This window comes from Capricornis sumatraensis, chromosome 5 (genome assembly GCF_032405125.1).
Source record: "Capricornis sumatraensis isolate serow.1 chromosome 5, serow.2, whole genome shotgun sequence".
NCBI lineage: Eukaryota > Metazoa > Chordata > Mammalia > Artiodactyla > Bovidae > Capricornis > Capricornis sumatraensis.
The window spans coordinates 121,923,314-121,946,451 of NC_091073.1; the positions used below are offsets into that span (position 1 = coordinate 121,923,314).

At 54.4% G+C, this 23,138-nt stretch overlaps 1 protein-coding gene across 1 annotated transcript in view; it reads left to right on the forward strand.

Annotated features, from left to right (window-relative positions):
* The window catches only part of RBM33 (RNA binding motif protein 33), a 104,729-nt gene extending 90,365 nt beyond the window's left edge, over window positions 1–14,364 (forward strand). Inside the window, exons 16-19 of the mRNA XM_068972470.1 lie at window positions 3,333–3,542; window positions 5,023–5,211; window positions 11,479–11,567; window positions 11,691–14,364. Of these exons, the coding sequence (XP_068828571.1) occupies window positions 3,333–3,542; window positions 5,023–5,211; window positions 11,479–11,567; window positions 11,691–11,739 (537 nt within the window). The 3' untranslated portion in view covers window positions 11,740–14,364. The remainder of the gene's footprint in view (window positions 1–3,332; window positions 3,543–5,022; window positions 5,212–11,478; window positions 11,568–11,690) is intronic.
* Window positions 14,365–23,138: the final 8,774 nt, after the last annotated feature.

Genomic DNA, 23,138 nt, shown 5'->3' on the forward strand with positions numbered 1-23,138 from the left:
CTACTTTTGGTACAAGCTCTTCGTTTCAAATAAAAGTTACTGTCTAGATCGTCTGCGTTTTCAGTTTTGGGTTGCTAAAGAAGAATTTTATGACAGCGCTCCTCATTGTCCGTCGTCTGTAGGGACATCATTCCTCTTAGGGCACTTGTATTAGCTCACTGCTGATTTCTGCAGCCTGGCAGAGTGTTTTGGGATGCCCACATCACTGCACTGACTGACAGTGGCTCTACCCTAGTATCTTGATAGTGCAGGCTTTTTTCACAGCACTTTCAGAACGACTTAGTTTTTAGATGCCTGGTCTACTGTTTATTGTTTTATTCAGTAAATAGCTCAGTGCCATCTGCATGCACCAGAAATTTTGGCTTGGTGAACAAAAACAGACTCACCAAAGTGCAAATCATTGGTTTCTCTAGACACTTAAAAATGGCATATGCTTTAGTTGTCCACAGACTTTGTTCAGCCTCCTCTTGGGAGTTTCCAGGGAGCCCATGAATGGAGGACTTTCCCATAGAGGCAGCCATACACAGCCAGCTCATCGACCCACATTTGTGAGAAGGGTAGACGGTAGAGGAGAATCGGTCAGTAGACTGGGGAGCTGAGCTGTGGGGAGGTTTAGTGGCCCAGTGCCTCCTGCGTGTGTGACACAGCCTCTGGTGGGACCTGGGGCTAGTGTGATGTGTCCATCCCGTGTGAAAAAAAAAAGATGTTTTAAAGAACAGCAAAACTTAACCCTTGCAGAGTGAATTTATGAACCATACACTAACATAATTTCAATGGGATTTTAGGGAGATTAATAAGTAATGGATTACTGGCTCTTAATGATTTGGAGTATGTGTGTATATCCTAAAAATTTTCAGCTTTTTAGTGTAGAAAGATTTCAAGCATATAAAGAACTGGAGAGAGTTCACACAGCTTTTCCAGACTTCTCATTAACTTTATGTGGATTGTGGTCCCACAGAACGGCCTGGCCTGCCTTTCCGTGGGGCTTCCGTCTTCCTTTGGGCGTTCTCCGTCAGGCTGGAGTGGATCCACTCACCGTAGGATCACATTTTAGGCAGTTCCTGCTGACACAATGTAGGGGTGCCCTCCGCTTCAGCTGTCCTCAGCCCAGGCTGGACGTTACTGGAAGAGCCTTAAGATACGCTCGCGTCTGGGCTCCAGCTCAGGACAGTCTGACTGAGTGGCTCTGGACTAAAGCCCAGGAATAGTAACACCTGAAAGGTGCCCAGGTGACTGACGTGCAGGTCGAGGCCCTTGGCTAGTCTCAGGCCAAGTGTGATGTGAGCTCTCGGCTTTGGCAGATGTCCTTTATCAGGCTGATGAAAGACCCTGCTGTTCCTAGTTCATGGGGAATTTTCACGGTGGGTGCCCTTCCTGTATCAGTGCAGATGGTCACATGGTCTTTTCCTCCACTGATGTGGTCTGTACATAGATTTCTGAGTGTTAAGCCAACCTTGCATTCCTGGGATAAATCTTGAGTATGGTGTATGATCCACTGAATTTAGCTTGCTGACATTTTAGTGAGGATTTTTCTCATACATATATACACATATTTATTTATTTATGAGGGGTATTCTTCTGTGGCTTTTGTTTCTTTTTTGTCTTTTATTTTTGTATCTCAGAAAAACAGGGTTCAAAAAATGAGTTGGAAAGTTGTTCCTCCCCTTCTGCCTTCTGAACGAGACTCTGTAGAATGGGTAGTCTGTCTGTCTTAAATATTTGATAGAACTCACCAGAGAATCAATTAGGGCCCCGGGTTTTTCTTTGTGAAAGGTTTTTAATGATCGATTCAGTGTCTTCTTAGATTTCCAGATTTTCTCTTTCTTCTTGAATCAGCTTTGGCCTCTTGCATCTTGCCTGGAGAATCCCATGGACAGAGGAGCCTGGCGGGCTGCAGCTCACGGGGTCTCAAATAGTTGGGTGCGGCTGAGTGGTGGAGCGTGCAGCTCATCCCTTATGGAATTTGTCCATTTCATCTGAGCTCCCTGGTTCTGTTGGATAAAGTTGTTCAAAATATTCTTTTATATTTTGGCAAGTGCCACTTTTGATAATCTCTTTTATTTCTGATTTTGGTAATTTGTGTCTGTCTTCTCCTTTCCTTAGTTAGTTAAAAGGCTGTCGGCTTTATTGGCCCCAGGAGAGTCGCGGTGCTGGACTTCCCCTGCCGTCTCTCGGTGCCGTGTCCGTGCTTCTCTCTGATCTTACGTCCTTCTCTCCAGCTTCGTTCCTTCGTTAGGTAAAGGGTCATCAGCTTTATTGGTCCCAGGAGAGTCGCCGTGCTGGACTTTTCCTGCCGTCTCTCGGTGCCGTGTCTGTGCTGCTCTCTCTGATCTTACGCCCTTCTCTCCAGCTTTGGATTTGGTTTCTTGTTTTTCCCTAGTTTCTTGTGATGACGGGTCAGGGTCTTGAGCTTAGATCTGTTTTCCTCCGTGATGCCACTGCTTTAGGTGCAGCCCTCGATTCTGGTGTGGTGCTGCATTCTCATTCTCACTCAGAATGCCTTCTGCTCCGTGTCTGTGCTCCTTCCCACCTCCGAGCCCGCTCTCCTGGCCGGCGGCCGCGGCGCCCCGCCCTCAGGGGCCGGCCGGTGCTCAGGAGGCAGCACTGCCCAGTGCCTGGCCTCGGCCCTGCTCTGCTCAGCTCTTCTCCCTGCTGTCCCCCGTGGTTCCCTTTCTGCCCTGGGGGCTTGTCTGGGCCTCCAGTAACTGATTTCTAGAGGCTCCTCTCACCATTCTGTGGATTCCCAGCTGGTCTGTTTTCGTCCCAAACAGGACTGAGGCTGGAGGCCAGCATGCACGTGGAGACTTGTGACTCGGAGGGGAGGGGTGACTGGGTGCTGTCGGCCTGTGGTTGCTGCGGGGAGCACCGCTGTTGAGGGTTGTATCTGCAGGAAGGACGTGCTGGGATGTGCCTGGGGGTGGTCAGGAAGGTGACCCACTGTCATGAGGCTTGAAGGGGAGTTAAAAGTTTAAAGCAACTGCTGATGGATACTATCAGATTTTCATAAGGGTGCTTCTGGCAATGGAAAAGGCATGCCAGATGTGAACTGTTTTTAAAGTTAAGCAATATTTCATTGAACTAAAGAGGACCCACTTTAATAATTACAGACCTCTTGAGTGGAGACAGTAATTAAAGGTCTTAGATTTAAATTTGATAAAGACTTTAACCCTAACGCCTGTCAGGTGAGCGTGTCCTTTCCTCAGTGGCCCTCATGAGATGGCAGGTGGGTGGTGCTGCCCCTTGGTTGAGCACTAATCGAGGTGGACCCTGGTGCTGGGCAGGGAGGCTTGCCTGTGCAGACACTGACCAGCACGCTGCCTTGTCTGTTTCAGCAGGGAGGAGAGAGCGACGGCTTTTTTCACCCGGAGGGCCAGCCTCAGCGGCTCCCTCAGCCCCCAGAGGCGAGGCAGCAGCCCGCCCGAAAGGTGACGCTGACCAAGGGGGCGCTCCAGCAGCCGCAGCACCCTGCGGCGGGGGCCCACATGCACGTGGCTGGCCCGCCAGGCATCAAGAGCATCCAGGGAATCCACCCAGCCAAGAAGGTGCGGCCCAGCCCCATCCCCGGGAGCGCTCTGGGTAGAGGAGCTGGAACGCCCCCGTCCCTGGGTTTGAAAGGTGATGTGCTCACAGGCGCGCTTCCCTCCCTTGGCTTCACGGTGCGATTCTGGGAGCTCACCTGGAGCCCAGGGTGTGGGTGTCTCCTGCAGCTCGGCGTGCACGGTGGGCGCGGCTCTGCATGGCCCCTGCCCTCCCAGCTGCTCCTCCAGAGGCCCCTCCGATGTTTCTTCCTTAATACCTCGTTCACAGATGGGAAGCCTTTGGGGTGAAGTCCCCTGCCCGAGAAAGTGCCCCTGGCCCCGGCTCTTTCTGCACCGAGGGATGCCTTGTCCGAGCTCCGTGTGTGAGATGAGAGCCGTGGCCATCTTTCCAGGAGAGGAGTGTGCGCCACGTCCTGTCATGTCCCGTGGGGGCACCCCTCCCCGCAACTTCTAGTGAGGGGCATCTTCATAGCCCTCCCAAGGGCCCCGCTCTCTGCCCCACAGCCGCACACGTGCGAGGACTCAGACTGCTCTTGAGTTCTCCTGGAAGCAGCTGGACCCTGCCAGTCCCTCCTCTGCTGGTCTTGCTGCTGATACTGAGGAGGAGTGTTAGTGTGAAGACCAGCCTAGGTCTTTGAAATGTTTAAATCACTCCGTGTGTGTTGTCTCACAAATACCTTCTGATGCAGAAACAGACAGTCCGTTTGTGCTGTGAGAGGCACCCGCGCAGTCACATTCGTCATACCTTCGGGTCAGGGCTTTAAAGAATGTTCCAGTCTGAGTTTCCTCAAGTCGGGTGTTGTCCCTGGATGTATGACGGGAAAGACCTTAGGGAGGCCCCCCCCCCGCCCTCCCTCACTGTAGGTGTACTCACAGATGGTGCACTCGAGGGCCTTCGGTCACTGTAGTTGGGGTTTTGGTTTTGCTTTGAAAGCCCTGCCGAGGAGTGTTGTGTGCGGAGGGTGGGGGGCCCCTGCTGCAGAATCTGCCTTTCAGGAGGGATACTGCTGTGGCCTGCAGTGATGGGGAGCTGGCTGGGGGCAGTGCTGCGCAAGTTCACTGACGCCGCGCACCCCCCCCCCCGCGCTGGCCTGAACCACAGTGGGGAAGTTCGGGCTCTGGGGCCTGTAAGGACTGACTGGACCCACATCTTTGTGTCAGTCGATCACCTTTCTGGAGCCTGTGGTCCTGCTGCTTCGTGCACAGCATGACCGTGTGAGCAGGTCGACTGGTAGGTACACAAAGTGCCCACCTAGCACTGTGCTTAATGCACAGGCTGACCGAGACTGCACCGCCTCCTCTCCTCCTCTTCATGAGCGTGTGCTGGGTGTTGCGGTTCTGTTAGACCCTCAGGAACAGCTGCAGAGGACCCTGCAGCTCGTGGTACATTTTGGTGAGCTCTGACTGACGTGCTTGCTTCGTGTCTCGGCAGCTGTGAGCAAACGCGCAGCCTGACCCTGAACGGTTCTTCTGTCTTTACCAGGTGCTCGTGCATGGGAGAGGCCGGGGCCTGGTGGGAGCCATGGGCCGGGGCCGCCTGATGCCCAACAAGCAGAACCTGCGGGTGGTGGAGTGCAAGCCTCAGCCCTGCGTCGTGTCTGTGGAGGGCCTCTCCTCGTCCACCACCGACGCCCAGCTGAAGAGCCTGTTGACGTCGGTGGGGCCCATCCAGGTGGGCCACCCTGCGCGTTCGGTCTGTGCCTCCATCTTGCCCTCCCAAGACTCAGTTCCTTAAAGCCCCTGAGAAGAAAGCTGAATGTTTTCCCATTGTGCACACTTGGTGTCAGAACTTTTTGCCTGAGGGTTAGAGTGTTTGTAGTTTTTCAGATGCTCAGAAGCTTCATGAACTATTTATTCCAGCTGAACAAATTATCCTTTGAAATCCTGAAATTATCCTTGAATTATTGAGGAGCGACTTGTCCGTCATCAGACACGTTAAGCTTGTGTCCACAGAGAGCTCTTCTTGGACAGTCTGTCATAGAACTGGTTAATCTGCAGGAACACAGCTGGCGTCAGAGAGCTTATGATGCTTTTAAAAATACAGTCTTCTGAGTGGAGATTCTCCAACAAATGGTAGTTGAAAACCTGGGATCAGATCACAGTTGAGTAGTGAGCCTGGGACTCTGGGTGGGGATGGGGCGGGGTGAATGGCGAGTCCAGGCTGTGCCTGGGGCCCCTGCTCCTGGCTGGCTCCCGGCCCGTGTCAGGGCGGGAGGTGGTGGCGCTCTTGCTCTCCATGTGTGGCCTCTGGTCGGTCTGGGCCACGCTTCTGCCCCGCGGTCCTGATGAGTCTGCTGTGCGTCCTTGAGTGTGAACCTGTGCTCAGGGTCAGCGCGTGATGGCAGAGCTGCTGCTCACAGTGCTGCGCGACTGGCCTGCAGGAGTTGCAGTTTGAGTGCTGCATTCCGGGGGCCGCTTTTCCGTCTGCCTTTCTTCTCCTTCTCCTGTTCTGGAAAGACGGATTAGAGATCATTGTGTTAAAGTTTAATGGAGGGCACTTTATTGAAGCGGAGCAAAACTGATACTGGGTGTTTAAAGGCTTCTTTTTATTAGAGAAGAAGACAGGAAGATAAGAGGGGTTACATCAGGTACCCTCAGAATGTTGGCGGAAGAAGTCCCGGAGGGTGAGGAATTCAGCAGCTGCCCAGTAGGGCCTGTGGGCCATCCCAAGGGTCCCAAGGAGCCAGCACCCTTCTCTCCTTGCCAGTCTTGGTCCTGAGGGATGGTGTTGAGGGCCGTTCACAGGTCTGTAAGCACTGCGATCACAGAGTGCTAATGTAACAAACTTTGCCAGCATTAGATAGCTGAAGACCAATATTGTTAAGTTTAAATTGTGAGAATATGCTTATAACAAGACTTCGATGTGGTTTAACTTTAAATACACTTTAAGGGAGTGGTGAGGAGATCTAGGCCTCCTGGCTGCAGGAGAGGCAGACGTCAGGCCTCTGGTGGGTTGGGCTGTGGCGCCACCTGGTGCCTGCGTGCCCTGAGAGCAGGCGGCGTCAGCACCCAGAAGGCCCTGCCCGGTGCCCACTAGCAGGGGTGTGGGAAGAACCAGAAAGAAGGGTCTGTCCGCCCGTCCACCATGCCAGGGGTCCTGCTCTTAGGGAAGGGACGGGCAGGCTGGGGCGGAGTGAGACTGTGGTGGCTGACTTAATGTGGTGGGTGGTGGGGGCTCCGTGGACAGGTGAGCCTCGTCAGCTGCCAGGCCCTCCAGGACGCAGCGTTCGGCTTCGAGAAGGCTTCTGTATTGGTCCTGAGTTTGCCACTTCTTGGGGTGCAGCTTCCCAGCCGAGGCCGTCCCCCAGGCCCCGCACAGTAATGCGCATGTTGTCTCTGCCTCTGCCCCCGCCCCTGGAGTTACCACGGAGGTGGGGTGAAAGAAAGGCGGGGCCTCTGGGCGCTGTGGAGGGAAAGCGTGTGTCCTCAGAAGGACGCCTGTCGTCCCTGCGCGAGGTCTCTGGGGTCGCTTCAGGCTGCCCGTGCTGCTGTTCGGGGGCGCAGGCACAGGGGAAACCCTTGTTCTGGGGCTATCTTGGGTTACCTGCTGAGGAGGAGCCCCTTGGAGCCATCATGTGAGGCGGGGTTGTGTTGGAGCATCTCACCTCCTGTGAGGAGCCCTCCTGCCTGCCTTGTCTGGTTTTGACGGACCAGGAGCGTCTGGGGTGACCTGGAGGAAGTCGGGATCTCAGTGGAAGCAGTTTAGTTATTCTGGAGTTGAGGACGTTAGGGGAAGAAAACACTAGACATAGTTAAATGTTGCTGGTAAGCCTCTCAGTCGCGTCCGACTCTTTGTGACCCATGGACTGCAGCACGCCAGGCCTCCCTGTCCCTCACCAACTCCCGGAGCTTGCTCAGACTCATGCCCATTGAGTCAGTGATGCCATTCAGCCATCTCATCCTCTGTCGTCCCCTTCTCCTGCCTTCAATCTTTCCCAGCATCAGGGTCTTATCTAGTGAGTCAGTTCTTCACATCAGGTGGCCAGAATATTGACGCTTCAGCCTCAGCATCAGTCCTTCCAGTGACTATTCAAGAGAAATGTAGACGTTCCCAAAACTGATGTTTTGAGCTTTCAAGAAAACAGGCGTGGCCACACGATCTGAAACTGTGATGAGGAAATTGTTGACCAGAGGCTCCCACACACAGTTCTGAAAACACTGTTGTAAATAATTGTCCCCAAAAAAGAGGATTCCAGGCAGAGTGCATGGTAACCCGAGGGCTGTGATCTGTAGGGGAAGTTTATACAAGATGAGAGCGGAAGGGGGGCCTCAGAGTATCTCTCAGCTGTGTCAGAGCAGAAGGAACAGCGCTTATGTTGTGGGTGAGAGGAAGCCCAGATGCTGGAATTGAGGAAAAGACAGACTTGGCGTCAAAAAAGACCACGTCTAGTGTAAGCGTGAAGAGGAAGCAGCATGTGACGGAGTGGTCTGAGATGCCAGAGTCGCTGTTTCAAGCACCCCATCGCCAACGAGAGGGTCGGGTGACCCGCGTCCAGAATGAAGAGGCCGGTGCCCCTGCACTCCAGCCCAGCTGTGGGCCCAGGGGAGGAGAGCTGGAGTCGTGGCAGGCCCGCCGCCCGGCATGCCACAGGGCTGCCCCTGCGGCCTGGCTGCTCAGGAACCACTGTCACTATGAACCTGACGGCTTACCCCTGGGGCTCTGTTTGAGCAGGTTCGTGTGTGTCTAGAACACCGAACATCAGTGTCAGTTTTGCTTCAGTCAGTTCCTGAAGGCGCTGGGAACTGTTGGCCAGAGTAGGGAGAGTAGTGTGAGTGATTTTCAGGGCTGCAGGTTCACTTTAGAGTTTCCCCAGCATTGTCATTTATTCATGCACACAGGCACGAACACAGGCTCTTCCTAGAAAGAGGAGGAACTTTCCCGAAACAGGGAAAAGAGACCTGGAGCGGTGTGGACGATTTTCTGGACTGTGACTGTCCACTGTCCCTGCGGTGCTTGTGGCAGCTCAGTCCCGGGGTCCCGAGTGGGGTCGCTGAGCATACATGCAGGAGGCTGCCTCGGGAGGGGCGTCGCAGCCTGCGTTCTGCTGCTTGCAGTAGCACGGGTGCTCTCGGGAGTTGTCTGCAGGTGTCTTGTCTCTGAAAAATGACAAGTATATCTGGGTGAGGTGGGCAGTGAGCCTGTCCCCGTGGGCCAGCAGGTGCTGGTGGAGCCAGCCGGGCAGGGTCAGGGAGTGTGGGGTGGAGACAGAGTCCGCCTCTCCATTTGTTCCAGGTGAACTAAAGTGCTTGCTTATTTGGAGATGGGCTGCTGATTTGCAGGACGTATTTTCGGAGTGGAAATTGGTGATTATAGTACATGCTCTTTAGTTTATAGTCCACGGTATCTTTTTCCATCTTCCCAGTAGAGTGATCGCTAATATTTGTCACTTTGGTAGGTCAGAAATGGTTAAATATTGACAGTGTTTAAATATTGGCAGTGTATTAATCTTTTATCTGAAAATAGCCTCTGTATTTTGAAAAAAAAAAGGTGCAGAAATGTCAATAAGGGGGAGGGAAAACATTTTAAGTCGATGTTCTTACTGCTCCTGTTGACTGTTGAGAAGCAGCTCACTCCTGTGATTTAAGAATTTCATTGAAAGTTTACGCTCTTTTGATTGATCCTTTCTCAATCAAATTGAGCTTTAAACCAGGAAGATACAGATACCTCAGATGCCATTTTATATGATAAGTGGTAAACAGGAAGCATCATATTTCATTCCACATTGTGAAGTCACCCAGAGGAAATACAGTCTCAATATGCTTTTTCTCAGAAGAAGAGCATGGTGTTTTCAAAATCCAAATTCCATCTGTGAATCGTAGAGTGCCGATAATTATTTGTGCCATCATAACAAATTAGTTTTCCTTGTCTGTTCCTAATTGAGTGATTTTTATAGTTTCCGACAGAAGAAGTCTAGGTGAGCTGTGGTTCTTGTGTTGAGAACTGCCGTGGCGCTGGCAGCAGTTGGCACGAAGCTGTGTCTGCGTGCCTGGCGCCCTCGAGCGCTGCAGCCACGTGGCGGAGGTCGGGGCCGGGGTCAGGAGGCAGGCCTGGAGGGGTGCCTACTGCGCTGAGGGGCTGTCCTCACGGCCGGAGCACCCTCCTGCCACGCTCCCCTCGGGGCTCCCCTCTTGCCTCTGCTCTTCGGGGGCAGCTCTAGAGTGTCAGCAGTTGGAGACGGTTGTCAGAAAAGACAGCAGGGTGTACGCTGAAAGCTAGCTGGGGCCGACAGGCCTCTGTTGAGTAACGCAAGTGGGATTTCAGAGGCCAGGAAAGCTGTGTGCTGCTGGCATGTCCCAGAGAAACTAATATTGAGCTTTACTTGTCCAGCTTTACTTGGAGAAGAGAATGGCAATCCACTCCAGTACTCTTGCCTGGAGAATCCCATGGACAGAGGAGCCTGGCGGGCTACAGTCCATGGGGTCGCAGAGAGTCAGATGCGACTGAGCGACTTTACTTGGTCCAGTGAACTTAGTGATCAGTGAAATTATCAAGAAAATTCTTGTGCTTCTGGGTTTTGTATCTGACAGAAGAGGTGGATCTGCTGTTTGCTGAGCTGGCGTCAAGGGAGCAGGCAGACAAGCCTGCTGGCAGCCGCCCTGCGCCAGGCGCCCTGGGCCTGCTGCTGGTCAGGGGCGCCTGGCGGTGTGCCGGGGCGACCCGACTGCCCCTCCGTGTGGCCGGTGTGAACCTCGGCGCCATGCCAGCTGGGCACTGGAGACCATGCGTTTCTGTGTAAGCGCCGGAGAGCGGCTTTTGGGAAAGCGTTTCCTTAGTGCTCTGCTCGCTGCTCTTACTCGTGGGGTGCTGTGTTTATGGGAGTGGGGGCGTCTGTTCTGATACACAGCATGGCTTTCTCAACGTGTTTCAGAGAACTGATGTTTTGGCTAGATACTTCTGTTGGAGGTCTTGGAACAAGTGCTTTAGAAGGAAACCGCTGCACGTGTAAGCCGTTGTCAAGGGTGGTGTGTTGCTGCTGGCTGTGTTTCTGCCTGCTGCCCTTCACTGGACAGAAGCCCAGACACAGCAGGCAGCTCTTAGCCGCCGAGTCCTTGCTGCTTCCTCGGGTTGGGTCCTCCAGGGAGCAAGGTCTCCGCCGCCCCCCACCCCACCGGGCACTTGGCTCACTGCCCCAGACACACGTGGCCAGTCACCAAAATGCTTGAGAAGGATCAGACTCTGGAGAGTGGGCTGGCTGAGAGATCTGAGTCCTCCTTCGGCGCGTCCCTCCCAAATCCTAGAGTGCTCTGTCAGAGCACAGAGCTCCCCTCATCCTTGGGGCAGGTGTGAGGACCAGCTGTCCGTTCACAGTCCTGGCACTGGTCTCCTCGCTAGACAGATCTGTCCACTCCACGCATGCCTCTGGTCTTCACTCCAGAGTAGCCTCGGAAATGGTGTTTCACATCCTAGGATATAATTTAAGATGCTGCTTCATGCTCCTCGACATTTTAAAGTGCAGAGTGTGAGCAGACAGAGCCGAGGGCTGCCCCGGTCCCAGCCGCGCCCCCTGCAGCCCTGCTCTGTGTGAGGACCTGGGTCTGCCCCAGTGGTCCTCGGGGGAGCGCCGCCCCTCTGCCTTGGGCCCCTGGCCAACCTCATCCCTCCTGTGTGAGTGGGGCCTGGGGAATGTCGCCTGAGGGGAAGGGAGTCTCTGAGGTTGGGCGCCTGCCCCAGACCTGCGTGAGCAGGTGGAGGGAAGGGGGGCAGCTGGTGGGCAAATGAAGGAGGGTCTTCACACTGGGCCTGGAGGGTGCTGAGTGCTGCTTAGGGCGGGGGCGCGGGGCTGTCTCGACAGGGAGCTTGAAGTAGCTAGTTTGTGTGGTCCGCCTGGACTGGAACCTCGTGTCAACCCCTATGGACCAGCGTGTGCATCACCCCCTGTGCCGCGGTGTTGCATGGTGCACAGCCCCGCTCTGACACGCTTCTGTCCTCTTCCTGCAGAGCTTGCAGATGCTCCCCCAGCAGCGGAAAGCCATAGCCAAGTTCAAGGAGCCAGCGCACGCATTGGCATTCCAGCAGAAGTTCCACAGGTAGCGTGGAGTCCCTGGGGCCGGACGAGGGTGGGCTGGCTGCAGGACGCGGTGCGGAGCGTGCCGTGGGTGGTCCCGAGGGGGGCAGGGGGCTTCACGTGTGTGCTGTGTGACCTCCCGCAGGCACATGATAGACCTGTCCCACATAAACGTGGCCCTGATTGTCGAGTGACCTCCGCGGATGGGCTGACTGGGATGCCGAACACACACTGTGGAACTCCTCCGGAGCTGCGCGCAGAGGCCCCACGAGCCGAGTCTCTCCATCCACAGCCCTACCAGGCCGTTGTCTGAGACGCCCGACGGCCCAGAGTAGATTCCAGAAGAGCTGGACTTGCGGGACGTGGCAGACTCGAGTCGCTGTTAGAGCGTCCACGTTCTGTCGCCACCACAAAGAACTGCAGTTTGGTTTCCTGTTGTTCTCCAAGTGCTTACAGTGCATGTAGACGTTGTGCGTTGTGATCTTACTGTATGACCGATTCCAGTGACTTAGAGTCAGGAGAGACCATCACCGTCACAGATTCTCAGTATTTTTCACAGCAAAGAATACTTGATAATGGTTGCACTTATCTTCAGTGCAGGCTAGACGAGTGTCTTCTCACCCAGCTTCACTCGCGTTCCTTTCTCAGAAGGCCCTCCAGGGCTCTTGTGGAAACGTAGAGGCAAATTCGGGTGGCGATATCCTGGGAAGCAGGGTGTGCGGGTGGCTGGGAGTGGTGCCAGTTGTGTGGCAGATTCTGCTTCTTGTAAATATTCCCAGAGCGCCAGCCCAGTTCCAGAGGGAAAGCCCCTTTCTACACTCTGCCCAGACACCATGCAGACGCTGGTGGGCACTGGCGTGAGCCCCCGAGCTGAGCACAGGTTTTGGGGCCCCGCTAGGGGAGGGTAGGCCAGCTGGAAGCTTGAAAGGACCTGTTTGGTTTCTTCCTCAGTTTAGACACAGCCCCAGGAGGCATAGTCATGGCACTGGCTCTGGGATACGTACGTGACTGTTGGGAAGCCTGGTTGTCACTGCTGTGATGAGCGTTTTCTTTTTTGAAAGCCTTTTGAGCAGGGGCTGCGCTGTCCTTCAGTGGGCCCGGAGCAGGGCCTGCTCGCACGGGCTTGTGGGTGGGCAGCTCCGGGGCTCAGAGTAGCTTCACGCAGGTGAGACGCTCGCTCCCTGTAAAGTCATCTTCAGCGAAATCTGTTCTGGGCAAACGATGACAGAAGTGCCTTACTGCATTTGTGCTCATGCAGGAGTCTCACTGTTTGGGTTTATTCTAACATGGGCCTGAACTATTGGAGCAAATGATAACTGGGGCATACTCAGACTTTTTAGCTGAATTTTATACGTAAAATTTCCTGTCACATTTATTAGTAGAATTAAGGGAAAGAGATGCCTGTTGCTGGTTAGCACAGCGAGGCCCCTCAGCAGGGCACCCCTTTCTCAGCTTTCTCTTGGGGAGCTGAGACACAGGTCATGTGATCTTGTATCTTCTTGTTTTCACAGTTGAAATTTTATGTTTTTCAAATTAAGTCACCAGAACTGCAGGGGAGTGTTGAGACCCACGAGCCTCTGTAACGCTGACTCCACAGTGCACCACGTGCTAGGAGGGAGCCTGCAACGTGAAGGTGGGTGCTCATGGCCGCTGCTCGGAGGCTGCAGTTCAGGAAGCTGTAGGGACTGGTAGAACACGCTAGATCACCTCTCTCTGGGGGCGCCCGGCCACTGGTGTGCCCACCCCCCAGCCCGTCTTCACAAGTAGATGCAGGTGTGTTCACACGAGTGTGGCTCAGTCCACGGAGCTGGGTTGAAGCGGCAAGTGGGGTACTGCAGGCACCATGCGGGGGCGTCCAGGTCATCTACCCCCCCCCGGGCAGCGGGAGGCTCACAGTTAAGGGGCTTGTTCAGGGCTTGATGGCGCAGTAAAATGAGCCTGCCGATTTTACCGCTTTTTGAAATAGTCTGAGTGTGCTATGACTTTGAAGCTAAAAATCTGCCTGTTGTCTCCACAACGTAGCTAGGCACCGTTTTTTCTGGTTAGCGATAATAAACTAGCTAGGCACCCTTTTTTCGAGTTAGTGATAATAAACGAATCCTATTTGGGCACCTTGTTCACGGCGGCCCTCATGGCTACCCTAAGGGCTGCTTTTGTGTTGTCTGAGCCCTACATGGTGCCCCGGGATGCGTGTGCATCTGTAACTGTCTGCACACACCTGGAACACGCTTTCTATGGATAGAACATTCTTGAATGGCCATCGGCTAAGTCGGCCAGGCCTTCTGTCAAGGCCTGGTTAGAGAGGTTCCCCGTGGTCGCCTCCTGACACGCTGGACCCGTGGGCACGGGCTTTCAGTGCCGGCCAGGCCTGAGGACGCAGCCTCGGTTTCCTTGAGGAAACTGGGAAAGGAAGAGCAGAGTTAGAAAGGAGCACTGTTGCCGCCTCGCGCACCGCGCAGTGCAGTGCAATCAGCCTACCGCGCGCTGAACCCTCTGGGAAGATCTGTTGCAACCATTATCTTTGTTCTTTATTTATCATGCATTTAAAGTGAGATGCAGAAGCAGTTAACACACTGTGTAAATATGGACCTTTTAAAATTAGATCCTTAAGGGAAATGCTTTCGATTCAGCAACATCGTAGCTATTTGTTAGTTCTTTTGTGTTGTCTTATCAAAGTTTAATGGATACAGTTCCATAATGTTGATGTGTTTGTGTGTATATTCGATTTTTATAAAGATGGTAGTAAGTCAATACATTTATCCTGATCTGTGTATTATTTGTTCACAAATTCAAGAAGCCAGTGAATATCATTATATCTCATAAGGTAAAGACTTCAGTGATTATGTGGAGCTCAGGTACCCTTTCTTTTCATATTATCTTGTTTTGATTTTAATGCTGTAATATAAGTTCACTTAGCTACTTACTGAGGTAATCTTGCATTTCCCTTGGTCTGGCCACATCTGTTAAGTCTTACGTGATATCCTTCTAAGGGAGAAGTACTAGCTCTTTTTTCCGAAAGCAATGTTGAGGGTTCCGCCCTTTCTGGCCGGGCAGCACCCTCAGCAGGGGCCTGTGCCCTCTCTGCACCAGGGGTGGGGGGTGGGGCGGGGGGCGAGGGGCTTCATCGTAACTGTTTCTGACTGGGGTCTTCTCATGATTTGTAAAAGGTCCTGGATGAACAATTGTTTGTGCTCAGTTCCGTAGAGTTTCTGAATTGTGGCAGAGCTTTGGGTCCTGCACTCAGGGGTCTCTTTTTTTAAGGGCGTTTTGCTAATGACGCAAGCAGGCGCTGTTGCTGGAGGGAGGCTGGGGAGGCGAGCTGGGTGAAGAGGACAGGACGGAGCGCAGGGAGTTAGAGCATGCAGGGCTGGCCGGGAGCCCGGTCCTGAGCCCCTGCCGAGGAGGAGTCAGCTGGGGCGGCCGCGCCGGGGCCGCGCACTCTGCACGAAGTGGACTGCCAAGCTGGCGGACGAGAGGAGGCCCGGCTGGCTGGCTGGTAGATGAGACTTAGGGCCAGGCTGTTCCGAGAACCTGTCACTTCCTTCCTTTTTTTTTTTTTTTTTAATCTTTTGTAGTTTTTGTTTGTTTTTTGCTTTTTATTTTTTAATTTCTCTGTTGTTTAATTGAAGGTAAGCTCAGTGTGCTTATGGACCATTGACTGCCAGGGACCCTGATGAGGACAGTCAGGTTTTGGTTGAGGTCTGTGTGCAGAGCGCCTAGAGCCACGCATGGAGTGTGGAGCCCCTGAGCCCCCTAGCTTCTTGCCCCCAGTCCCTGGAGTGGCAGCGTGCCCCCCGGCTGCACCCCACCGGGAGCCCTGCTTCTACCCACCCGTGGTCAGACAGACCACGCCCCCACCTGCATCCCGTCCCGGCCCCCCACCCCAGCCCAGCTCCTTTGTCTCTGAGGGGGTGTGGGGTGCTCGAAAGGCATGGTTGATTTTTTTACAGGTTTTTCTAAGTGACGGTATTCTGAAAGGGAATTAACTAACCAAAGGGGTGGACGATACGAAATGGGACCAGGAGACACCCCTGTCCCCTTGGAGGAAGCCATAGGAATCACATCCGTTACAGGGAGAAGGTAGATGTTCTACTGTGCTTAATGAGCAGTTAATTTAGCATTTTTACCTCTTTTTAAATCATGTGAATGATGTGTTGTTTTGGACATCAGTAAATATGAACTCTGCAAAGGCAGTGAGCCTTGACTTACTATTAAATCCTAAGGATTTTGTGTAAGGTTTTTTTGCAACCTGTTTAATTTTCCTCATTTAAAGGGCCCATGGTTCTGTGTCCTGGAACCAAGCAACTCCCTGATTCATATTGGATCCCGGGTATACCTGCTGGTAGTGTTTGATGGGGAAGGGTCTTTGGTTTTACATGTGTAAAAAACCTGGTCTTTTTAGAAAATGTGCAGAAAATCTTACCTCTCTTTTCTGTGCTGTACTTTGGTAGGAAGTCTTTTAATTAAGATGAGGCAGAAGAGGCATTTTTAGTGAGAAGTTGCTTCTTGCTTTCATTTCTAACCAACTAAAATGCAGAAAGGCCTTCATGTTGGCGCTTTATTTTACTAATTTTGAAAGGTATGTAGAAAAGTACAGGCCTTTAAAAAGAAACATGATTGTAGTCTTTGAATTTTAATACTTTCCGCAGAGTGGACAAACAGATGTACTGTTTTAATATATTTTGTATTTAGTAATTTAATATATTCTAGAAAGTAGACCTTTTGACATTCTTCTAGCATGATTTTCTTTTAAACTATTTTCCATTTTAAGGGCACATAATGGAACCTGATTTTTAAAGGACCGTTTAAGTTCTGTGCTCTCCGCAGTGTTGTCTCAGGATATATAATTTATGTTTTTAAAGCAACATTTATACGACACACATTTATAACTATTGACCGAAGAACAAATAACCACTTGTTTTGATAACTTGGCTTTGCTTTTCACAGGCGTGGGATCCAGAACTGTTTTTTCCTCTGTGAGGACTCTAACTCTAAGGCTTTAATTCTGCTGTTTGATTTTCAGGTTCACCAGCAACGCAGCCTGAAACCTTGATTTATTTTTTTCCTTTTCATTTTTGAGCTGGTTCTCTTTGCTGGGCTCCCTGTCTGGTCTCACTCCTGCTGCTGAGAGTCTGGGCACCGTCAGCCAGGTCTCCCGCACACCCCTTCCTCTTCTCGGGGTTCCCTGCCAAGCCCACCCCCACTGTCCCCACAAGCATGCCCTTCTCTCACTTGTGTTGCTGGCTGACCGTTCTCTCCTCCCGCCGCCGCCTCCGGTGACTCCGTCCTGGCTGCTCTTTCCCGTGTTGGCGTTGAGAATTCTACCCTGCTACCGCGAGTCCCCTGTTCTGTGCCGTCTCACCCTTTGCTTCAACAGGTCTGACTCCGGGTTTGTTCCCCCAGGTCTCCGGCTGGCAGAGTCGCGTCTGGGTCCTGTTGTTCGCAGTCTCCCCAGGGGCGGCGCCCACGGAGGCCGGCCCGCGCCCAGGGCACTAACCAGCCCTCTGTCCCTCCCTCTCCTTTTGCAGGGCCTCTCTTGCGTGCGTCAGTGTTAGTGGTAGCGCACCTCTTCCTCCGCTGGGAGGCGACGGCCCATCGGGCTCTGTCGCCACTCTGGCTGGCTGTGACCTTCCTAAGCGTATTGCTAAGTGCCGCGAGCTGGCCTGGGCGGCTCGGCACGGCGTCTGCAGCTGTGTTTGTGGGGCGCACACTAGGATTGAGGAATCAAGAGCTGAGCGAGTTGCTTTCTTCTGGGTGATCTGCTCCGTGTCTCCACCCAGCCCACCACTCTCAGGGCAGGGATGTTGCCTTGTTTTACCCCGTTTTCCACTTTGCGCTAATCACTGTGACAGCTTTATCAGGAATATGTGTGAAGAACAGTTGTGACATAGTTGGAAAAAATGTATTCTGTGTGTGTCATCTATGTGATTCCATGCCAAGAAATGTGTTTTGAACTGCATTGTAATTTGAAAGGTGTGTTAATAAATGCCTTGCTCTTTCTGCTTTTGTCCGTAGCTTTTATTCCCTCTCCCACTCGGGTTCGGTCCGTCCCACGTCTTCCCCACATGAGCAGAGGCTCTGGGACCATCCCTCAGTGGATGGGTGCTGTCCTGAGGCCCCCCAGACCCGCCCCCTCTGGTCAGCTCTTGCCCTGATCAGGTGTCTAGTCAATGGAAGGTCAAGGTGACTGACTTGCTCACGGTCCAAGCCTCATGAGTCTACACTGCCCAAGCAGGCAGGCTCACTGTGTTTTGTTAGTTGGAAGTGGGAGACTTACATTCTCCTTTTAAACGTCCTGAAGCATCAGAACTAATCTGTAGCCATTTTTCAGAGGAAATCGGTGATCATGACACCGAGAGTGGGGAAGGTCGCTTGCCATCGCCCGGTGACTTCCTGTTTCTGTCACGAGAAGCTGCACGTGCCCATGTACCCGCGCTGTGTGCCCACCCTCCAGGCACCCTTGGCCCTTCCCACATTGCTGCAAACTGCTCATAACTCATGGTCTTTCTTGGAAAATACTTAAAAAATAAAGCACCCCCCAAAAAACGTTGTTAAAGGAAAAGCTTGAGGAAAAAAACCCAGAGCGCTCCCCACACACAAACACACCGTCACTCCCCCCGCACTGTACAGGTTGGGCCTGGGCTGCGTCCACACGCGCCTGCCTCACTAAGGACAGAAGGAGGCCTGTCCCTAAAGGTAGCCTGAATCTTAGCACCGTTCTCCCCAAGGTGTGGATGAGAACGAGCCCAGGTTTCAGGGAAGGAAGAAGAAGGTGAGAAAAGAGGCTGGTTTGGGGGAACACAGATTAAGAGGAAAGAGATGTCTCACAGAGATCAGTTCATCTGATTTAATGGAGTTTTTAAAGTACCTAGTGATTAAAGACCATTTTCTTCTATTTTAATCCATATTTCATGGATAAGTCACTGTTTTTCTACAACCCGGCCTTTGCTTGGAGTGCTGGGGATCTCAAGAAGATGGCCCGAAAGCGCCTGGAGATGTCGGGGGGCAAGCGGGCTTCTCTGAGTTGGGGGAGCTCCTTGTGGACAGAGCCTCTGCACTGGTGCGCCCCGTGCCCGGGGCCTGGACGGGGCTGCAGGGGGAGTGTGCGTGTCCCGGGCACGGGGCCTCCTTGCACACCCGAGGCGCATAGTGCGTGTGGGTCCTTCACTCCCTGTGGAAAGGCCGTTCTCGCTCCGTTCTCATCTGACAGGCTCTTCCTCAAAAGCCTATCTCCTCATTTTCCAGGAAATTACTTACAGTCAAGTCTGAAGGGAAAAGCACGTCGTGCAGTTCTCTAGGTGAGCGCAGTGCTTTCAAATCCTGGCTCCAAGAAGGAAAGCACGGAAAGGAACTTGTCTGCAGCTTGGGTGTGGCTTCCAGACTCAAAGACTTGGTGACGCTCGAGAGCCAAGTTTCTCAGCTGCACTTCCAGCGTCACCTGAAGACGGGGTGAGAGGCGGAGACGTTGATGTTAGATCCAAACGGGGAAACAGACGCCGAGCTGGCCGTGCAGCCCCCTTCTCCCACCAAGCATCCACCTAACCCTCGGGCACACCTGTGCCTGGGTGATGAAGGGGGCTTGCAGGCGGGGCGGGGTGTGGGAAGCCTCGCCCTCAAGCCTCTAGGTGAGGTGTGTGGGCCTGGCCTCCAGCGCCTGAACAAGGTCCAAGATCTGGACAGGGGCGCAGGTGGGCGAGGAGGGCAGCGGTTTGGATGGAGAACAGCCCACCTGGGCCTGATCCCCGGCTTGGGTCCCCTGCTGGCGGCCTGGTGGGGCGGGGTCCTCAGGGGGGTGCGTGGGGGCCTACCTGACCAGGCCGAGCCCTGCCGCTGCGGCTTCCAGCTTTGAGCCCTGCCCGAGGGTGCAGGCCTCCTGGGATGCTCCAGCCTCGGTCACCGGGAGGGCGGAACCATGGGACCCACCCAGCACCTGCCAGCCTGAGTTCCCCAGGGCGGCCAGTCCCCAGCCCTCCATCCAGCAGACCTGGAAGGGGGCCTGTGTTTCGGTGCCACAGCCCTGGTTCTTGGTCTTGGAGACCAGGACCCCCTCCCTTTCTCAGGGCTACTTGCCTGAGGCCCGAACCCTTGGAGGACCTACCGGGATCACATCTCCAGGGCGCCGTCCTCCCCGTGGTCAGCCCCCACCCAGGGTCACGCCCTCCCTTAGGGCCACACCCCAAGGGTCATCCCTCCCAGGGCTACCAGCCACCCCCCCCCCCCACTCAGTCCCTTCTGCCGCAGGGTCACAGCCCTTGGGGTCACACCCTCCCCCAGGGCTGCCCCCTTTCCTAGGGTCACAGCCCCAGAATCACATCCTTCCCCCAAGGTCAAGGCCTCCCCCAGGGCCACACCCCCAAGGCCACACCCCCCGAGTCACCACGTCCCTAGGATCACACCTCCCGGGTCATGCCATCCCAGTTGGCTGACCTGACACCCGTTTCTCTCCACCATCACTCTGGACATTAGGAAATGTCGTTTCCACAACATGATGGGCAAGCAGATCCAGTCAGTCCATCCTAAAGGAGATCAGTCTTGGGTGTTCATTGGAAGGAGCTTAAATTCCAATACTTCGGCCACCTGATGTGAAGAGCTGACCCGTTGGAAAAGACCCTGATGCTGGGAAAGATTGAAGGCAGGAGAAGAGGATGACAGAGGATGAGATGGCTGGATGGCATCACCAACTTGATGGATGTGAGTTTGAGTGAACTCCGGGAGTTGGCGATGGGCAGGGAGGCCTGACGTGCTGCGGTTCATGGGGTCGCAGAGTCGGACACGACTGAACGACTGGACTGAACCGAACAACGTGATCTGACATGGAGACAGTCCTGTGACTCCCCTTCCTCCTCAGCTGCCCCTTGCGCAGACCTGGGCCATGGCCTGTGTGGACCCTTCCTGGACCCTGACCTGCTGAGCCCGACTGGCAGGCCCGCAGGGGCCCAGCGCCCCGTCCTCAGCCCGCCTCCTCTGGCTGCCCCCCGCTGGGAACCGGCTCTTTGGCCGCCCTCCCAGTCCATTCCCTTCTCCTCAGGACACTTGCCTGGCATCCCAGCAGCGGGCAGCCAGGCTGGCGGGCCTGCTTTGAATTGGCAGCTGCGGACCTCAGGGCAGAGCCCAGGTGCCTGGGAGGCCCAGCTGCATCTCCCGGTCAGGCCAGGGTTGCTCTCAGGGGGCTCCTGCCTGTCTCCTCCCCTCGGTGTCCACGGCCTCTCGGGCTCCCCTTTCAGCATAAACTCTCCCCCTCCCTCACCGCCCAGCCTCCCAGCCCGCCCCGCGGTGCTCCCATCCAAGGCCAGCGCCCCCCGGTACGGCCCCCACACAAAAGACCCGGGGCCTGCGTGGGTCTCTTCCTCTCCAGGACTTTCCCTCCTGCCCCGGACCTTTCCTTTCAGCAGCAAACGTGCAGGAAACAGCCTCCAGTGGAAAAAAGAAAATGTCTTCCCTGATCTTGTAACCACTTTAAGCAACCGATGCAGAATTCTTTCCCCATTTTTGTAAAGGTCTGGGGGCTCAGACAGTAAAGAATCTGTCTGCAGTGCCGGAGACCCGGGTTCGATCCCTGAGTCAGGAAGATCCCCTGGAGGAGGGAATGGCAACCCACTGCAGTCCTCTTGCCGGGAGAATCCCCAGGACAGAGGCGCCTGGGGGAGCTACAGGTTTGTGGGGTCGAAAAGGCTGAAGCATGACACTGTCACTGAGAGAGCTGTCTCTTTTTGCTGCCTTCATTTTCTCTTTTGAAAATTCTCTCTTGAATCCACAATAATCTGGGTTTCGACCCCTGCATTTCCCCAAGACTTCTCTTGCTAAAGATGTTCCTGGTACCCGTGTCAGCAAGGTCAAGGATAGAGCCTCAGGACTCATCTCAGGCCATCGGCACATGTAAAGTGGTTGATGTCCCTGGTGTCCAGGGCGCCGCCTTCTCTCCATCTCTCTCCTACCCCATCCCACCCCTCTGGGCTTGCCTGGTGGTTCAGCAGGTAAAGAATCTGCCTGCAATTCGGGAGACCTGGGTTCGATGCCGGGGTCGAGGAGATCCCGGGGAGAAGGGAAAGGCTGCCCACGCCAGTATTCTGGCCTGGAGAATTCCATGGACTGTACAGTCCAAGGGGTCATAAAGAGTCAGACACGACTGAGTGACTCTCACTTCACTCACCGCCCCCTCTAGGTGGTCCTCGGAGCTGCTGCTTGGGCTCCCGGTGGGCCCTCACCTCTAGCTAAAGGCCGGAGCCCTTGGGTCTGTCCTGTCTCAGTCCCCGAGCACTCTCCGTGACCTCAGGCCATTCAGTGGCCTGAAAGGTCAGCCACGGGCCCCTGAGCACCCTCATCCTCCCGTGAACTCTCTCCTGAACTCCAGACTCAAGCCTGCGTCCCTGCTGAGACACCCAGATATCCAGCTCACACTTGGTCCAGCTGAACTCTGACCTCTGCCCTTCAGCCCCATCTCGGGACATGGCAGCTCATTTCTTGGGGGGCGCCCAGATCCCGAACTCTGGCGCCCTCTCTGCCTCCCCCTCCTCTCTGACCATGGCGCACCCAGCGACCGTACCCTCCAATGCCTTTGGAATCACTCCTCTTCCGGCCCGCAGCCGCCACCCCAGTGACGCCCCCAACCTCCCACCCAGATGGCCAGCCTGGGCTCCAACGGTTTCCCTGCACCCACTCTTCCCCTCCACCGGCCGTGAGCAAACATCAGCTGGAAATGTCTTCAAGGTGAAGGTCAGATGAGCCCACTCCTCTGTGGGGGGCGTTCCAGGCATTTCTCATCTCACCCAGGCTAAACCCCCCGACCACGGCCTCCAGGCCTCGGGTCTGCAGGTTTCCCGTGGGACTGCGCTCCTTGTCCTGGCCCTGCGATGCTCTGCCTTCTGTCCACGGACGTTGTTTCGGCCTCTCCACGCTCAGACCTCTGTGGAGGCGGCCACCTTCCAATTGCTGTCCCTAAATGATCTCCCCTTTCCCTTGCTTCCATCATTTTCCTCCCCTTATACTGTTACTCTCCTGGGAGCTTTTGCCCCGCTTTCTTCTTTCTTACAATGTCCAGCAGTTTCGGATTGTACTTGAGACACTTTGGACACATTTTTGGGAGCCTGAATTTTGTTGTCCTGACATTTAAAGAATGCTCATTTTTATTCTGGAGGCAGCCAGCCTAAGGGCCTGGTCTCTGAGCTCTGGTCTCATGAGCCTCTTGAGACCTGGTTTCCAGCTTGGTTTGGCCCATCTCGGATGGCCCTTGCTCGGGGTTCCTGTGGCCGGGGTCTCACACGGGCCACCAGGACATTCTGCGACATTTCCGCTGGGTCAGGTCTGAACCCTCTGAAAGCTCCCGGGGACCCTCTGCACAGGTTTGGAGTTCCTCCTGTGGGTAGCTCTGTCCTCCCCAGAATCCTGTCCCACAAATTCCAGTCTGCCCAGCCCAGCAGAACTGGCGTGCTGCACTCGGGGTCCATGCCTCTGCACTGAGGTCTGGAAAGTTCCTCCAGGCAGAAAGCCTGGGGGTCCTGGAGCCGACCTGTATGGTGACAGCCCGGGTGCCCATGTCCAGTGCCTGGAAGAGACACCAGGTACATTTTTCCCTGCCTCACACCTGTCAAGGGGC